The 18,131-nt window shown below is 40.8% G+C and overlaps 1 protein-coding gene across 2 annotated transcripts in view; it reads left to right on the top strand.

Moving 5' to 3' along the window:
* ints13 (integrator complex subunit 13) overlaps positions 1 to 18,131 on the top strand; it is a 43,300-nt gene that overhangs the window by 23,270 nt on the left and 1,899 nt on the right. For both annotated transcript variants that reach the window (XM_036577767.1, XM_036577766.1), the window contains 8 exons: positions 4,202 to 4,286; positions 6,592 to 6,684; positions 6,782 to 6,871; positions 8,110 to 8,288; positions 10,116 to 10,280; positions 13,847 to 14,001; positions 15,861 to 16,091; positions 16,219 to 16,358. In XM_036577767.1, the coding sequence (XP_036433660.1) occupies positions 4,202 to 4,286; positions 6,592 to 6,684; positions 6,782 to 6,871; positions 8,110 to 8,288; positions 10,116 to 10,280; positions 13,847 to 14,001; positions 15,861 to 16,091; positions 16,219 to 16,358 (1,138 nt within the window). The remainder of the gene's footprint in view (positions 1 to 4,201; positions 4,287 to 6,591; positions 6,685 to 6,781; positions 6,872 to 8,109; positions 8,289 to 10,115; positions 10,281 to 13,846; positions 14,002 to 15,860; positions 16,092 to 16,218; positions 16,359 to 18,131) is intronic.

The raw sequence follows: 18,131 nt of genomic DNA, 5'->3' as shown, positions 1-18,131 counted from the left end.
GCTGATTGGTTAGCATTACTGCTACTGAGTGCTGATTGGTTAGCATTACTGCTACTGAGTGCTGATTGGTTAGCATTACTGCTACTGAGCGCTGATTGGTTAGCATTACTGCTACTGAGCGCTGATTGGTTAGCATTACTGCTACTGAGCGCTGATTGGTTAGCGTCACTGCTATTGAGCGCTGATTAGGTAGAATTACTGCTACAGATTGCTGATTGGTTAGCATTACTGCCACTGAGCGCTGATTGGTTAGCATTACTGCTACTGAGCGCTGATTGGTTAGCATTACTGCTACTGAGGGCTGATTGGTTAGCATTACTGCCACTGAGCGCTGATTGGTTAGCATTACTGCCACTGAGCACTGATTGGTTAGCATTACTGCCACTGAGCGCTGATTGGTTAGCATTACTGCTACTGAGTGCTGATTGGTTAGCATTACTGCTACTGAGTGCTGATTGGTTAGCATTACTGCTACTGAGTGCTGATTGGTTAGCATTACTGCTACTGAGCACTGATTGGTTAGCGTCACTGCTACTGAGCGCTGATTGGTTAGCATTACTGCTACTGAGCGCTGACTGGTTAGCATTATTGCTACTGAGCGCTGATTGGTTAGCATTACTGATACTGAGCACCGATTGGTTAGCGTCACTGCTACTGAGCGCTAATTGGTTAGCATTACTGCCACTGAGTGCTAATTGGTTAGCATTACTGCCACTGAGGGCTGATTGATTAGCATTACTGCTACTGAGTACTGATTTTAACAAGTTGAGAAAATTAGTAATTTTACAAACTACAGTTTTGCACAAAAGCTTCACAGTAATGTACTGATTTTGTACTCACTTGGGAGCGCCCTCTAGTGTCTGACAAACCCGGAAGACATTGAGTAGCAATTCTCTAATAGAAATTCTCTGTAAGAAGCCCCGCACCTTCAGAGATCAATGTAGCTAGAGCAGTAGCACTAGTGCTTAAGGACGTTAGTTCGCATATCAGAATGCACCAAAGTTGAGCTTGACATGAGATTTTTTCGCTCAGAAAATCTGCCTTGTGAAAACAATCACTGCAACAAATTCCATTGAAATTAATGAATTTCACTTATTAAAATTTGTCAAAAACCACAGGAGTGACTGGTTTTTTTAGGGATAAGTTGCAAATGAGGAGGTGCAGTAATACGAATTTTACCACTGTTTCTCAGTAGCCATGTTTCCATGCAGCCTAATAATCCATTAATAATCCAACTAATAGCTCAGTTGGAATAGAATACGTCCATGTTTACAACTCAGTCAGAATAGTCTAGTCTGATTGAGGCCGTTTGGAATACAGTTTCTATCCGACTGATTGAGGTGGGTAATCCTGTAAATAATCTTTTAAATAGAAGAATAATATCCGTGTAAACGCCTGTATCTGATTACATTCCCTATCGGAAAGTTTAAGTCCGTTCTGATCATGTTCGTCGCGTCACAGTGAGAGTTTATACTGTTCAACATGGCGGAGCAGAAACTGGTCTGCAGAGGAGACGAAGTTTATGCTCTGCTCTTTAAAAGACGGCGGTGGGACGGACGTCCAGCTTATGTGTCTCAGAACACGACGTCTTCCTCTCGGCCTTCTTTAATAAGGACATGTGAAGGACGTTTTCCTGAGTCTGACAGCATTTTAAAGCAATTAAAAATACAAGCACTGCTCACTGCTGCTCATCTCACTCTGACTGGACTGATGTTCGCTGCCATGGTAACGTTTACTCTAAGTGGTTCTCCACGCATGCGCATCATTTTGGATCGGATTACTTGTAGTGAGCATGTAAACGGAGATTTTCCATTGGATCGTTGAATAGAGTGAGCAGATAAACACCTCAGCCTTAATCTGGAATCGGAAAGTGTTCAATCGGATTGGCAAATGCCTTTGCATGTAAACACAGACGCGGAGTCTCCATAAAAAACTCCTTTTACACAGAATATGACTGTTTGTACCATGCTGATTCGCACAGGATAACTACAACCTGAGGTTATTTACGCAGCTTGTTTTAGAGAAGGCGCTGAAAGCTTTACTGACGCGGGAGTGCAGACAACAATCAACGGCTGTGTTTGCATGCAAAGATTTTTGCCAAACCAACTGGATTCATTCCGGTTATAGATTAAGACTGAGGTGTTTATATTCTCACTCTACTCAACAATCTGATGGAAAATCTCTGTTTACATGCTCACTACAATTTATCCAATCCAAAACTACGCACATGCATAGGGTACCAGTGTAGATGTACGAGTATCATGTGAGTCCAGTCCGAGTGAGATGAGCAGCAGTGAGCAGCGCTTGTGTTTTTAATGACTTTAAAATGATGTCAGACTCAGGAAAACGTCCCTCACATGTCCTTATTAAAGAAGGCCGAGAGGAAGACGTCGTGTTCTGAGACACATAAGCTGGACGTCCGTCCCACCGCCGTCTTTTAAAGATCAGAGCATAAACTTCGTCTCCTCTGCAGACCAGTTTCTGCTCCGCCATGTTGAACAGTATAAACTCTCACTGTGACGCGACAAACATGATCAGAACGGGCTTAAACTTTCTGATAGGGAATGTAATCAGATACAGGCGTTTACACGGATATTATTCTTCTATTTAACTGATTATTTACAGGATTACCCACCTCGATCAGTCAGATAGAAACTGTATTCCGGATGGCCTCAATCGGACTAGACTGTTCCGATTGAAGTGTATACATGGAATATTCTATTCCGATTGAACTATTAGTTGGATTATTAATAGATTATTAGGCTGCATGGAAACATGGCTAATGAAGCGTCTGTTTCGGTTTCCTGTGGCTGATACGTAACGTCACTGTCCTGCCTCACATGTAGAACATGAACAAAAAATACTTTCTGTTGATGAAGGAAATTGCGCCATCCTCATGTTATTGGATCTAAGCTCTGCTTTTGATGCGGTTGACCATGAATACTTATTGGTCGCCTAGAAAAGTGGGTGGGGTTACAGGGAGAGGCCCTGAGTTGGTTCACATCTTATCTTAAGCCCAGAACTTTTTCAGTGAATACTGCCGGCTATTTCTCTTCCTCTGCTGATGTTTCTTGTGGCGTTCCACAAGGGTCCATATTAGGGCCTCTCCTTTTTTCAGTATACATGCTGCCATTAGGTGAAATTATTAGGAAGCACAACAGCTTTACCTTCCCATTAGACCTAATGACAGTGTCTCTCAGCAGTTGTCTTGAGGACATTAAGAGGTGGATGGCTGTCAGTTTCCTCCAGCTGAATGAAGGCAAGTCAGAGGTTATTATTTTTGGTGGTCCTCGTCACATTAATGGTGTCTCCATTTGTCCCCAAGTGTCAAGACTTCTGTGAGAAATCTTGGTGTTATCTTTGACTCGGACCTCAGATTTGATAAAGAAATCAGCTCTGTGGTGAGGAGGAGCTTCTTCCAGCTCAGAAACATTGCAGAGCTTAAGCCTTTTCTCTGTTTTTCTGAGCTGGAGAAAGATATTCATGCATTCATCTCCTGTAGAATTGACTACGGCAGCTAGGTTACTGACTAGTGCCAAGAAAAGAGACCGTATTACTCCAGTCCTCGCTTCACTTCATTGGCTGCCGGTCCAGTTCAGGATACAATTCAAAGTGCTTTTATTTGTTTTTAAAGCACTTAATGTTCAGGCCACCTCGTATGTTGGCAGTATGCTCACTCCCTCTACCACACAGCGAGCTTTGAGATCATCCTGCAGAACCTGCTGGCTGTTCCTATATTGGCTTGTTTGAAGTTTAAAGGTGGTCGTGCGTTTGCAGTCTACGCTCCGAGACTATGGAACAGTCTACCTCCCACTATTCACCAAAGCACCTACAGTCGCTGTTTTTAAATCAAGACTAAAAACATATTTATACAAACTTGCAAGTCTTTTTTTATACTCATCATCTTATCTGTTTTTATTTTGCTTTTATTCTTTTACCTCTTCACTTTGTTTCTCTTTCCTATCTTATCTTATTTTTGATCTCTTACTTGTTGTGTTGTTTATGTGTGGGCTGATTTGAGGTACAGCACTTTGGTCAACGCAAGTTGTTTTAAGAGTGCTTTAGAAATAAAACGTACTTACTTACTTTCGGGAAGTTCAGCCCAGATCCGTGGAAGGAAGTTGTCGAGACAGAAGTGGATGTGTTTGTGAGTCCTGACTAACTTCTTTCATTTACATGTGTTTTCTCTGTCAAAATGAAGGAGGAGCAACATGCAAATACCTCTGCTAACTACGATGTGGAGCTTCTGCACCATCGAGATGCTCACATGGAGTTCATCAAGAGCGGTATGCACTGTTTAGGGCTGTAAAAATTCGACATTTGAAAATGCCTTGAATCCAATGAACAATGCACATTCCAGAGCGTTTAAAGCCTCTGCTGCAGCTCCTAGTGTGTTCTAGGCTAACTGGTTACCGACATCACAAACAACTACCAAACAGAGGGAAGACCATACCATTGCTGACCACAAACAAAACAGCTATTTATTCTGGCTGTAATTAGAATTGTATGGGGATATTTGCAAACATCCAACAGCTGTTTGCAGACACTGGGCAGAAATACATACTCGTGTGGAGTAACCAAAAGGCTTTTCTGAGAACCCAGCACTCTGAATGTGGACCTAATTGATAGCTCAGCAAGCTAATAATCATAGATATACATAATCAGATACTGAAAGCGGCTGCTAGTTTAGCTGCGTGGCTAAGCTGCTGCACAGCTGCTGCAGCCACTCACTCCAGATACAGACTTGTACTTTCACTATAGTCACACTGTCAGCTCAGACACTTCCTTTAACAGTGGGTGATCACTGATGTGGGGATTTTATGGAAAAGTTCTTCCCCAAGATGCTTCAGAATAGAGGTGGGCGATGTGGCAAAACGTACTACAGGAAGTTATTTAGGATACGCAGTGGGTCGCGGTATTTTTTTTCTGACATCTGATAAGTTAGAACGGACAAAGTAGTGCCACAAACTATCAAAAACTATGAATGCAATTACAATCCCATTTTCAAAGAAGTTGGGACGCTGTGCAGAACGTAAATAAAAATAGGATGCAATGATGTGCAAATCACGTAAACCATATTTTTAAAGGAAAATACTACAAAGACAACATAGCAAGTGTTGAAGCTGAGAAATTTTATTGTTTTTTGAGAAATATGTATATAGAGAAGGTGGCAGCATTTCTGGATCCTGTTCATATATGATTTCTTCTTTGCGTTTTAGAGCTTTAACTTGCATTTATGGATGCAGTGATGAACTGTTTTCACAGACAGTGGTTTTCAGAAGTGTTTCTGAGCCCATGCAGTGGTTTCCACTACAGAATCATGTCTGTTTTTAATGCAGTGCCTCCTGAGGGCCCAAAGATCACAGCCAGCTAATACTGGTTTTTGGCCTCGACTCTTACATACAGAGATTTCTCCAGATTCTCTGAATCTTTTAATGATATTATATACCATAGATGATGAAAAGCAAACGTTCTTTGTTATTTTACATTGAGAAACGTTCTTCTTGAATTGTTGCACTGTTTGATGGTGCAGTCTTTCACAGAGTGGTGAACCCCTCCTCATCTTTACTTCTGAAAGACTCCGCCTCTCTGAGATGCTCTTTTATACCCAGTGATGTTACTGACCTGTTGCCAGTCAACCACCAGGAGTTTCTTTTAGCATTACACAACTTTACCAGCCTTTTGTTGCTCCTGTCCCAACCCTCCTGGCATCAAATTCAAAAATAATAAACAATAAAATTTCTCAGTTTCAACGTTTCATATGTTGTCTTTGTAATATTTTCAATGAAATACAGGGTTTAAATGATTTGCACATCATTGCATTTTGTTTTTATTTTGCGTTTTGCACAGCGTCCCAACTTTTTTGAAAACTGGGTTGTACTTGTATTAAACAATTTTACACACTGCTCTGCACCAAATCCAGTTTAACAGGAATAATTATGCTGTTTTTAATCGAACATACAGTTGGGAAGTGACTTTCAAGTACTGATATCATCAGTATGCTCAGAAAAGCTTATAGTGATTTATTGTGATGTAATTTATCACAATAATGATAAACATTTTACTAGCTTAGAAAAGTTTTGACATTTGATGCTTTAATGTAGATTCTGTATTCTGGCCGTTTTAACCTCAAATTTGGTCGAGGATGCAAATTCGCATGTCAGAATTTATTAACTTGGAAAATCTGTAGTGTGAAGACGCTCATCGAGACGAATTCAGTAATTTCAGTCCTGAAAATTTGCTGACAAACGAAGGTGTGACCAGGCCTTTATAGTGGCTGATTTCCCAATAACACCAAATCTCACACTACATTCTTTACATATCTCCAGAAATGTCATAAGAGGAGCCGAAACCATTCTTAACTTTTAATGTTAGTCAGTACTAAATATGACAAGGTTGTTTTCTAAGTCATTTTGGGCTATTTCTATTGGTCCCTTCATTATAATATGTTCACACAAAGTAAAGGTCAGCTGACATTATTAAATTATGAAAAACAGAAATATGGAGATGTGAGATTTTGTTCTGACAGCAACAATATATTCGTTTGTATTTGAGTGTATAATCAGTGTATTTCTGATTGCGTGTGTACAGGTGATCTACACATGGCGGGCAGCACCAGCAAGGACAGTGGTCTAAAGGAGACGGTCACGCTGAAATGGTGCACTCCACGCACTAACAGTGTAGGTGGGTAAGAAGAATTCTGGGAAACGCAGTTCTCTTTGTGTCATTGTAAATGTACTGGGAGTTTGTGTTGACTTGATGTTGTGACGTTGTGTTTCAGAGTTGCATTACTGCACCGGAGCGTTTCGGATCTCTCCTGTGGACGTCAACAGCAGACCCTCCTCGTGCCTCACTAACTTCCTTCTGAACGGTTTGTTTGAGTTTATTATTGAGCTTATTAATAGTTGTTTGATCTAAATATATGTTTAACCCTTCAAAGACACAGCCTAAGGCCCCGTCCCATTTCTTATTTTTACCCCCCCCTTGAGTGTCACCCTAACCCCTTGGAACTGAGTTACAGGGTAGTGGTTGAAATCTTCCCTCTGAAATGGGACCCTCAAATCAAAAGAGCATCACTTCATTAACAGCTACCAGCGCTGCTCTGTAGGCGACCCTGCCAGTCTGCAGTGACAGCAGAGGAGGGTAAATTTCAGCTCCTCACTGCTGGGCTTTAGTTACATTTAGGGCATCATATGCCTTTAAAGAGGGGGCAATTATTTATTATCACCCACCACTAATTCTTCAGTGATATGAAGCTGAAGTCAGATATTCACCAGATTCTTGTTCGAATTTTCCCGTTCCCCCTTAAATGGAGCAGCAGTTACATTCTGGTGCTTCAGGCGTCAGAACTGCTGGACTATTTAAGGTGGAGCAGGAAAGTTAGCTAGCTAGCTACCGAGACATTAGCATCCATTAGTGATTTTTTTTTTTTATGCTTGTTATGAAGAAAACGACCATAATACACTGAAAGTACATTAACCTAAGTTAATACAGTGGTTATCGTGATTTTTTTAACAGAAAATTCTCACATTTGTGAGTTTCTTTGATCTCTTGTGCTCCATCCTGCCGGTTTCTCTTTTTATCTCATATCACTCTGTTTGGAGTCTCTGAAAAACCTCAGTTTGGAGGGCCATGTAGCCCCAACACTTCGCCCTCCCCCTCTATCTCACCAAGAATCAGGACAACCTACCCCTAGACGTGAAAACAGAGGGGTAGGGCTGAGGGGTGAAATGGGACTGTGTTCTCTTTAGAAGATATGTGAACTCATTTTCACTTAGAAAATCAACTAAACGCATTATTTGGGTGATCCAGGGCGTTCAAACTTTTGCGTATGACTGTATGTGTCAAATATAGTTTTTAAAAATTGACTTTATAACATCACACACTGTTTTGTCACTCAATAACTTTAATACAATTTTAAAAAGATGTAATTTTATCAGTTGCACACCATATAAAAATGTTTACTCTCTCAGTCGTCCAGCCGGTGACACTTTGGCCTGCAATGATCTAGAAGTCGTATTAAACAGAAGATCTAGGAAAGGAAAGGTCAGAGGGATTATGGGAAATTGCATGCAGAATATATATCCCTTTTCTTTCTTCTCGTTTCAGGTCGTTCTGTACTTTTAGAGCAGCCCCGCAAATCTGGGTCGAAGGTCATCAGTCACATGCTGAGTTGCCACGGTGGGGAGATTTTTCTGCACATGCTCAACAGCACCCGCTCCACGCTGGAGGATCCGCCTTCCATCAGTGAGGGCTGTGGGGGTCGCGTCACCGACTACCGCATCACAGTGAGTTCCCCGTCCGCCCCACGGGAGGAGAAACGAAGGAGAAATGTTATTTAAAGCTTTATAATCAAGATTTACTGAATTTTATACTGTGATTACACTAAAAACAAAAACACCCATCATCAAGAATGACCAAAAAAAGATGAAAAGGTAATTTATTGATAAATTTAGTGCAAACCACAGCAGGACAGCAGTGATCCCATATTTATGTAAACATAACTGATCTTTTAAACATGTTGGGTGATTTGATGTGAAATCCTACACTTATTAAAAAGATGATGCTTATATCACTCTGAAGAACCCTTTCATGATACAGTGAACCCTTTAATCATTGTTGTTATGATATTAAGCTTGTAACAATAGAAGAACCCTTTTGGATCCTATATAGAACCCTTTTCAAAAAGGTTCTATATAGAACCATCTGTAGCCCATTCATGCAAATTTTCCACCAATCTGAAGAACCTATTCATGATGCAAAGAACCCTTTAATCATGCAAAGTGTTCTTTGAGTGTTCATGGTTATATATAAAACCTTTTTGATCAAAGCAACGTTTTTTTTAAAAAGTGTACATCAATACCACATTTTTGTACCAACATAGATGGGATTGTTCTAGAAACATGGCTGCGCTGGTTAAACATGCTCAGTGCCGCAGATATCATTCCTACAGAAAGCTGCCTGTATGTTTAAGTGAAAATTTTAGGATCCTCACAACACAGACTCAGACTGAAAAACGACTTCGGTCTCAGGAAAAACACGAGAAAAAACACGTCTCAGCTCTCGTTTATCAGGCTCGTCGGCCGAAGTGGCTTCAGGTAGGATAAGCTAAGTGACCACAGACTCTCAGGTGGTGAGGTTTATATGACATTAGCAGTTGTCTAATAACGTAGCCAATTCTCCCTCAGATGACCTCAAATTTTAACAAAATGTGTAAAAACCTACTTGAAAGCGGCATTTTCAAGAAAATTCAATAAAAATGCACCAACTGGAAAGCAAATTTGGACATGGCACAAAAAATTCATGTATACACACACATACACACACACACACACACACACACACACTTGGTGTTCAGTTAGAGTATTTGTTAGAGTAGATGGTTCTGGTGGTTCTGGCTCAAATGTTCTGATAATTCACAAAAATTAAAAAATTAGGCCTCACAGCTCACAAAGTCTAATTTTTCCACACCCACTTCAGTGTAGAAGACCATGTTAATCAGTACATTTTTAGTCAAGTAATCAATTATTTATTTATTCATTTTTTCCAATTTTCTCCCCGGTTTAGACACATCCAATTCCACCCGCTAGTTAAGACTCCCCAAATCACGCAATACCACCAGCGCTAGGGCGGCAAAAGCTAAAGGGAACGGCACCACATCTTTTCGAACTGTCGCTAACACAACGCTGTTGAACAGCTGAACCCTAACCGCCAGTTCTCTTACGTCAGCTAACAGACGCCTGCACTGGCTAGCATTGCGCTGAGTGATGGGGGGAGACAGGAGGCCATCCTGCCCACCCAGAGGAAACAAGGCTGATTGTGCTCTCTTGTATTCCTGGCCACAGACGGCTGTAGCATCACCGGGGATCAAACTCACGATCTCCTGATGGTTAGACGGTTGCGCCACTCGGGAGCCCGAGTAACCAGTTATAATCGGGTAATCGTGACAGCCCTAAAAGTCTTCAATGCCCTTCTTCATTATTTTGTCCTTTAAAGGAGCTGATATGTTCAGTTTTCAGGAGCCGTGTGTTGGGCATCATTGCTGATCATTCAGTTTTGCGGTGGAGCTCAGGCTTGTCTCTTATCCCCTCTTATCATCTCTTTCCTCTCTGCAGGACTTCGGGGAGTTCATGAGGGAGAACCGTCTCACTCCGTTTCCAGACATGCCCGTAGATGCTGCTGGTAGAGCGCCGTTTGAACGAGCCAAAGCCCAGCTGGAGCGCCACACGCGTTACTGGCCAATGATCATTTCCCAAACTACCATCTTCAACATGCAGGCAGTGAGATACCTGTTCCTTTACTGCTAATTATTTAGAGATTATTTAGCGAATCATAATTATTCTGATTAGCACATTTGTGTCCTGTTTTTAAATAATTAAGTCGGTATGTCTTATCTCGCCACTTTGCAATGCACATCCATGATGTGTACTTAATGTGGAGTTTATCATCTTTAAATGGCAGTGGTGGACGAAGTACACAAATCATGTACTTGAGTTAAAGTACAGATACCCAAGGTAAAATATTACTGCAGTAAAAGTAGAAGTTCCTCCCTTCAGACCTCCACTTGAGTAAAAGTACTAAAGTATTTGCCTTCAAATGTACTTAAGTATCAAAAGTAAAAGCACTAAAAGATTAATTATGACTCTGATGTCCTATTATCATTTTTGTAACAAGACTCGCTTCATTAACTCATTTTAGGTGAAAATACTCCAGTGTCTCTCTTGGTAAACCAGTCTTTTAATAGAGTCATTAATTAGTGACGCTGATGTGTATTAAAATTATCATAAGCACGAAACACTGAAGGCAAACAGTTTCCATCAGGTAGAACTGAGTGGCTCTGAAATCACTTTTTACAAACAAGCAAAGTTTCAGTTTAAGATTTATTTACAAGTTTAAGTTTAATAAAAACTTTAAACTCAGATTCACAAATGAGTTTCCTTTACTAAACTGCATCTGTAGGTCTCTGTTCATAAACATAAACTAGCCAAAACTAATTTACTATAAAATGAAATGTGTTTGTATAAATTCAGAATAAAGACACGTCAGTCACAACTGCATATGAGTACATATTTCTATATTGTGGTCTGTTTACACAAAGTTAGGTTAGTTCATCATTTATGTTGAATAGACTCTCCCAAAATTTTACGCTGCTGCACTGATGTTGAACCGTGTGCTGCACTGGGTCGGTATGACCAACAGGTCAAAACAAGCTCTAAACAAAGTGAGCGCTGTGCCCTGATTGGTGTTCTTGCTTTGCGCTTCTTTTGTTTTGACATGTTATGTTTTTATACACACATAAACCAAAAGGAGCGACAGATTTCTCATAATGTAGTGGAGTAAAAAGTGAGATATTTCACTTTGAAATGTAGTGGAGTGAAAGTAAAAAGTCGGCCAAAATGGGAAAAACTTCAGTAAAGTACAGATACACAAAAACTACTTAAGTACAGCAACGGATTACATTTACTTAGTCACTGTCCACCACTGATAAATGGCTAATGTGTGAATTTTTAAACATTACAGACATTAATTGGAACCCTGTTATAAATTGTAACTTTATAATATATTTGTAAAACATATTTTACACATTTCACTTACATGTAACACATTTATGAAAAGCAGATGCAGTGTTTTAATTATTAGTATGTCATTAAGTAAATATAGATTAATAATTCGAACAGTAGTGGTTACTCATGCATAAGTAGCAATTATATAATTATTAACATCATTAACAAACAAAATTAAGTCGCTCTCTGTCGGTGCCGTCGTTATAAAGTGTTACCGGTGTTATTTGTGTTTAGTTTCTCCACTTTGTGCATCGTTATGAGCAAGAAAAGTGTCCACTGAACATGTGCGACATTGAAATGTTCACGTTTTAAACGATGATGGTGCCAGATAAGTGAAAGCGAATGCTGAATGATGAGCACTCGTGTGGTAATTATTAATGATGGTCACACTGATTGGCTCCTTTGCCTCACTTTACCTGATTTCCCCCTTTCACTGAACTCCCCCTGTGGGAAATGTGGGAAGTGACTCAGAGCCTTTGGTGGCATCACAGTGGTTCTACGTCTCTAAACTCACAATTTTGCATTTCCAAGCATGTTTGGCTACGTTCACATTACCAGGCTGAAGTGGCACAAATCCGATTTTTTGCCCTAATTTGACTCAGATCTGATGTTTTCAGGGCTGTATGGACACACAAATCTGATCTTTTGAAATCCGACCTGATTCACTTTCCTAGATCGCATACGTATCCGATTCGATCCGATTCGGAATTCATGCGTTTTTTCCCACTGCGCGTGCGCCGTCATTCTGCGTTACCATGGCAACAGTGCCGAACAGAAGTTAAAGCCTGTAAACGGTGGAAAAGCAGCTCATCTCACCTTTTTCTCCTTCGTCTCGCTCTAATAATGAAGCTGAGAGCTGATCAGAGTTAATTATCTTCTCAGCGAAGCTCGTTCTGCTCGTTAGTTTGTGCTGATGATGAACGTGATTCATCCACATGACGTTACTGAGTAGGATGAGCTCATGAGGGTCATTTCAGGACGCCGGTTCGTCACATTAATGACAGATTTGAATCACTTACCTAAATGAGAGTGAACCATTGTGTCAGAGAGATCAGATCTGAGCAACGAGGCTTGTAATGTGACCGAAGCCTTTGACTGCCTCCATTAATCACTTCCCTGCTACAGTGTTGATTTTTACAGATGTAGCGAGTGGTGGATATTCAGATTCATTTGTTTTATTATGGATTTCTGGGTTCAGACTTTCTGATCCTGCTCTATATATTTGATCAATGAAACATTCAGTACTGTGTGAAAGTCAGAGACCAAGCCTCATTTCTTTAATATAGATTAATAATTCAAACAGTAATGGTTACTAATGCATAAGTAGCAGTTATATAATTATTAACCATCATTAACAAACAAAATTAAGTTGCTCTCTGTCGGTGCCAGTCGTTATAAAATGTTACCAAAGTTGTTTATGTTTAGTTTCCCCTCTTTGTGCATCCTGATGAGCAAGAAAAGTGTCCACCGAACATGTGCGACATTGAAATGTCCACATTATAAATGATGATGGTGCCCTCATTTCTTTAATTTCCATCTTCAGGTAAAAAAGAACAGAAAATTACACAGAAGCTTCAATAACTAAATCTAGTATTGAGTGTTCAGTGTGTCTCTCTTCCCCTTTATTCCAGGGAAGAAGACTCACTTTCAGTTCCTCAAAGAATCTGCAGACACACCTCCAAAGTTCAGTCTTAGAAGCTGGTTGATCATTTTCTGAAGTAATCAAACACATTCAGTGGTGTTGAGGTCTGGACTCTGGGGTGGTCAGTCCATCGTTCAGCTTCTTTGTTTGATGTGTCCGTCTCCTTTTCTCAGTGAGGTTCTTCCTGACAGCTACACATCCTTTCAGACCCACAGCGCTGAGTCGTCTTCTCACAGTGGAAGGATGGACAGAAACACCTGTGGATGTTTTCAGATCTGAAGCAGCTTGATTTTCTCCTCTCTCTCAGAGATGAAAGCTTTAAGTGCTGTTTATCTGATGGGGGCAGTTTTGGGGTCGACCAGCTCTTCCAGGTGGTTGTTAGGAGGAACATTTTCTCTGTAGCTTTTAATCCATTTTTAAACTCCAGTTTTGGAAACTCTTGTTTTTTTTTTTCACATTAAATTTCTCCTTCCTTATGCAGGTGGATTATCTTATATCTATTATCCTCAGAAATATCTCCTTGTACTTAGAGGTAGTTTTGAGTGGAAATGAAGTAAATGAAGGGTGGTCTCTGACTTCTGTGCAGTACTGTACGTGAAGTGTGTTCATGTATGTTTCATTCTGCCTGTCTCTGTTTCAGGTGGTGCCTTTAGCAAACCTGATAGTTAAAGATAGTATGACGGAGGATGATCTTCTGACGTGCCAGAAGACCGTGTACAATCTAGTGGACATGGAAAGGAAAAACGACCCTTTACCCATTTCTACAGTGGGCTCCAGGGGCAAAGGACCTAAAAGGTGAGGACCACTAGAAGAACATATATTTATTTTATGTTTTAGATCATTAGCCACGTTTACATGCAGCCTGATTATCCATTAATAATCCGACTAATAGTTAAATCGGAATAGAATACGTCTGTGTTTACACCTCAGTCGGAATAGTCTAGTCCGATTGAGGCCATTCGGAATACAGTTTCTATCCGACTGATCGAGGTGGGTAATCCTGTAAATAATCCGTTAAATAGAAGAATAATATCCGTGTAAACGCCTGTATCTGATTACATTCCCTATCGGAAAGTTTAAGTCTGTTCTGATCATGTTCGTCACGTCATAGTGAAAGTTTATACCGTTCAACATGGCGGAGCAGAAACTGGTCTGCAGAGGAGACGGACGTCCAGCTTATGTGTCTCAGAACACGACGTCTTCCTCTCGGCCTTCTTTAATAAGGACATGTGAAGGACGTTTTCCTGAGACATCAACACCAACGTTTTATATTTATTCCATACAGTTACTGTATAATGTTAGTGTGTTTTAGATCACTGTTGAGACTCTCGACACTTTTAAATCCAGTTTTAAATCGTTCCTGTTTGAGCTGCTTTCGTCTCAGTTTAAAACACTGTTAGCGTTTCTAGCCCTTCTCCTCTGAAGGATCTGCTGTACTGTATGTTTTGTGTGTAATATTATGTTCAGTATTATGTGTTATAACATGTATATGATCTGTGTATGTTTTATGTGAGCTGTACCTGGGAGGACATCTGTGAACAGTTATTCCTGACTGTCTATGTATAGGTTAAGAACAGGTGTTGCTTCTGTAACTAATTTAGCAATGTGCCTGAGCCAGCCTATATAAACACACTGGTCCTGGTTCTAAAGAAAGAGGGGGTCTAAAAATTCTGCACCTCTGTAATGGCACTTTATTATGCGAATTTAATTTGTAATTAGATTATTACCTTAACGATTTCATTTACTTTATAAATGACTCTGTATTTTCTCTTATATAAAGCACTTTCAATGACAGCAGTGTATGAAAGGTCCTATATAAATAAACTCGCCTTGCCTATAATAAACCATAAGATCTGGGTGGAAAAATATCCTGGGGCCGTATTACTTTTTGTCTTAAGATCTGACAGGTCGAGATAAGATTTTTCACAAATTCGTATTACGAATGTTCCGAATATGTATAATGTTAGCTGCTGTTACTGATGTAAAAAAGGTCAAACAAAACTAAAGTGTGATAAATTGCAAGTAGTGAATACTGTGAGAGCGCCCCCTGCTGTTTATCAGAGTGTCTCCGCTGCCCAGTTTCAGTCTCCATTTCCCAAACGCTTTAGCCGAGCGCGCTAACGTTACTCCTCCTAATAAACAGACACACGTTCAGCTCCGTCTCCTCATTATTCACCACCATCACTGTAATATTTCATCATCAACATTAACACACGAAGGTGATCAGAGGGGCGGTGGAGATCGAGTCTGCAGCGTCTGAGATCTTTAAAACGCAGAGTTAGAAAAGAAAATCATCTCACAGTGAAAGCAGCGTTTTACAGTAGAAATAAATGGAGCTCATTATGCTGGTAGTGAACTATGCTGCTGACACAGCTGCCTAAAAACCATAGAAACGGACCTTAAACAGAAGTGAGGACCCTGTTGGGGTTCATCCTAAAGTTAGGACAGGATTTAGGAGGTTTAGTCTAGTTAGGATGTTTGTGTGATGCTGTTTTCTTATCTGGAGTTCATGATGAGATTATGAAGTTAGGAACTGTTATTCTGTAAAAGCTACTGTCCTGAATTCAGTCCGTAGTGAAGTCGTCATTCAGACTAAAGAGATCAGGTTTCAGAGTTAAGGTTTGGTGTTGATCCAGAGTATTTCTGTGCTGTAGGGATGAGCAGTATCGGATCATGTGGAACGAGCTGGAGACTCTGGTGAAAACTCACGTTGGAACCAGTGAGAGACACCAGCAAGTCCTGGAGTGCATCAGCGCCTGCCGGAGCAAACCTCCCGAAGAGGAAGAAAGGAAAAAGCGAGGGAGAAAAAGGGAAGACAAAGAGGATAAAACGGAGAAGAACGGTAAAGAGTCAGAGGAGAAAGGATGGACTCCAGACTCTGAAAGGTTAGAAGGCTTTACTGTGTAGCTGTCTTTACTGAGTCCCTTTGTTCATAGATGATGTTCTGGAATTACAATTTAAAGTGCATTTTTAAAAATTTGATAATTTTTAAGATTGTTGTTCCTCCTCCAGACTGAAGGGGGCAATAGAGCGAGAGAAAGAGGAACAGAGTGAATCTGAGGTCATCAAAGATTCTCCTGACTCTCCAGAACCGTTCAATAAGAAACCCCGGCTTGCCTCAGAGGAGATTCTGTCCTTGGAGAAATCAAAAGGTATTTCCTTGTTAATATTTTCCAGAGTGAATATAACTTTGCTGTGCCTTATACAGTGAGGAGAAACAGTGCATACATCCACTTAGAAGTTACACACATATGGTGTGTTCCATTCTGAAGGCAGCTGCCTAACTAGTCACTGCCTTCAAAGGCGGCTCTCTTGTCGGGCAGCATTTTAGCCGAAAAGGAACCTTAGCAGACATCTCGTTCGGGACAGAGCTTCAGAGCCATCATGCATCATAACTCTCACTGCGCTGTACACGTTAAACCTGTTTACTCGCAGCTACTCGTTAGCCTCAGTGATTAAGGACAGCTCCGAACCTGCAGCAGCTGTTTGGAAACCTGTGCATGAAGAACAGGCCGCTTTAAGGAGTCGTATCTGTTATATATACTCGACTCAGCGCCTCAGATAAATACAGATAATCGTACTAGTTTGTGAATCATTTCGCTTAATTCGCTGTCCTCATCCACTTTAATGAACCCGCTTTATTTCTCACACATAAAGGGTAAAAACTGCATTTTATTTTATGCATTCTCATCTGATTAATGAGCTCCTAGTCTGAAATTTAGCCGTCATCATTCACCCTGATGTGACTGTGATGAGCACAGCAATACAAAACAAGAAGAGCAGCAAAAATAAGCATTTGTGGTATTTATTTTAAAGACGTTTTATTTCTGAATTTCTACATCCTCCAGTATGTTGAAGGATTTTTCGTCGTTTAGGGAGAACGTCAGTTTACAGCGCTGGTTCCGCCGTTAGCTTCACCCAAAGAGTTACAAACGCTGCCAGTCAGGTCGCGTTAGACGAGCGAACTGCCAGAATTTCACCATAGGAATGATTGCTAAAGACCTACAAACACAAATATGTTAAATACTTTACACAAATACAACAATCAAAACAGTAAAGACAGAAGTGAAGAAAAAACATTTGTAAACTCCTCAGTCGACGAAAACCAACCGCTTCGTCTGCCGTGTTCATCTAACTAAAGCGATGGGACTCTCGGCCGGTGAGCAGATGAACAGTATTGTGGGATTGCCTTCGCTGAGAAGGATACATGCGATGCCGCCTTCAGATTTGGTCAAAATAAGGCACTTTAGAAGGCAGCTGCCTTCCGAATGAGACAGCCTTCGTCTCGGGAGCCCAAATGCTGCCTACTTAGACAGCTGCCTCCCGATTGGAACGCACCAGTAAGTCACTGCCATTGGATGGGAAGATGTCATGCATGAAGTAGCAGTCATGGTGAAGGCAAAGGAGCTTCCTAAAGTTCTTAAGAGAGAACCCTCTGAAAGAACACTTGAATGGAAAAAGCTTCAGAGTCCCAACAAAGACCTTAAACACCCCTGTCAGCATGACTGGTTCAGTCATATGCAAGTGAAAAGCTAAAAGGAACCACGACTGATCGCGCAGAATGCAGAAGGTAGGAGAGAATCCAGCAGTCACTTAAAAAGAGCCGAACAGCAGATACACAGAAAACAATAAGCAGGGAACTCCACCATAACTATCTCCGCTCCTAGACCCCACACTAAACCCCTCTGATAAAAAAGACGTTCAAAGATGCAAAGAGCTTTCAGACAAATCGGAACTGCGCTGGAACAGTGTTCCCTGATCAGACGAAGCTAAAATAGAACTCTTTGGTGATAACTCAGCACGTTTGGAGAAAGAAGATCCCCAGAAATACCCACAGTGAAGTACGAAGGTAAACAGTGCTGGATCATCATAGCTATCGAAGTAGACATGAATGGAGCGATGTAGTGGGAGATACTAGAGGAGAA

Source organism: Colossoma macropomum, unplaced genomic scaffold (assembly GCF_904425465.1).
Source record: "Colossoma macropomum unplaced genomic scaffold, Colossoma_macropomum, whole genome shotgun sequence".
NCBI lineage: Eukaryota > Metazoa > Chordata > Actinopteri > Characiformes > Serrasalmidae > Colossoma > Colossoma macropomum.
The sequence above is the reverse complement of the archived record's forward strand: the minus strand, read 5'-3'. Positions and strand labels throughout refer to the sequence as shown.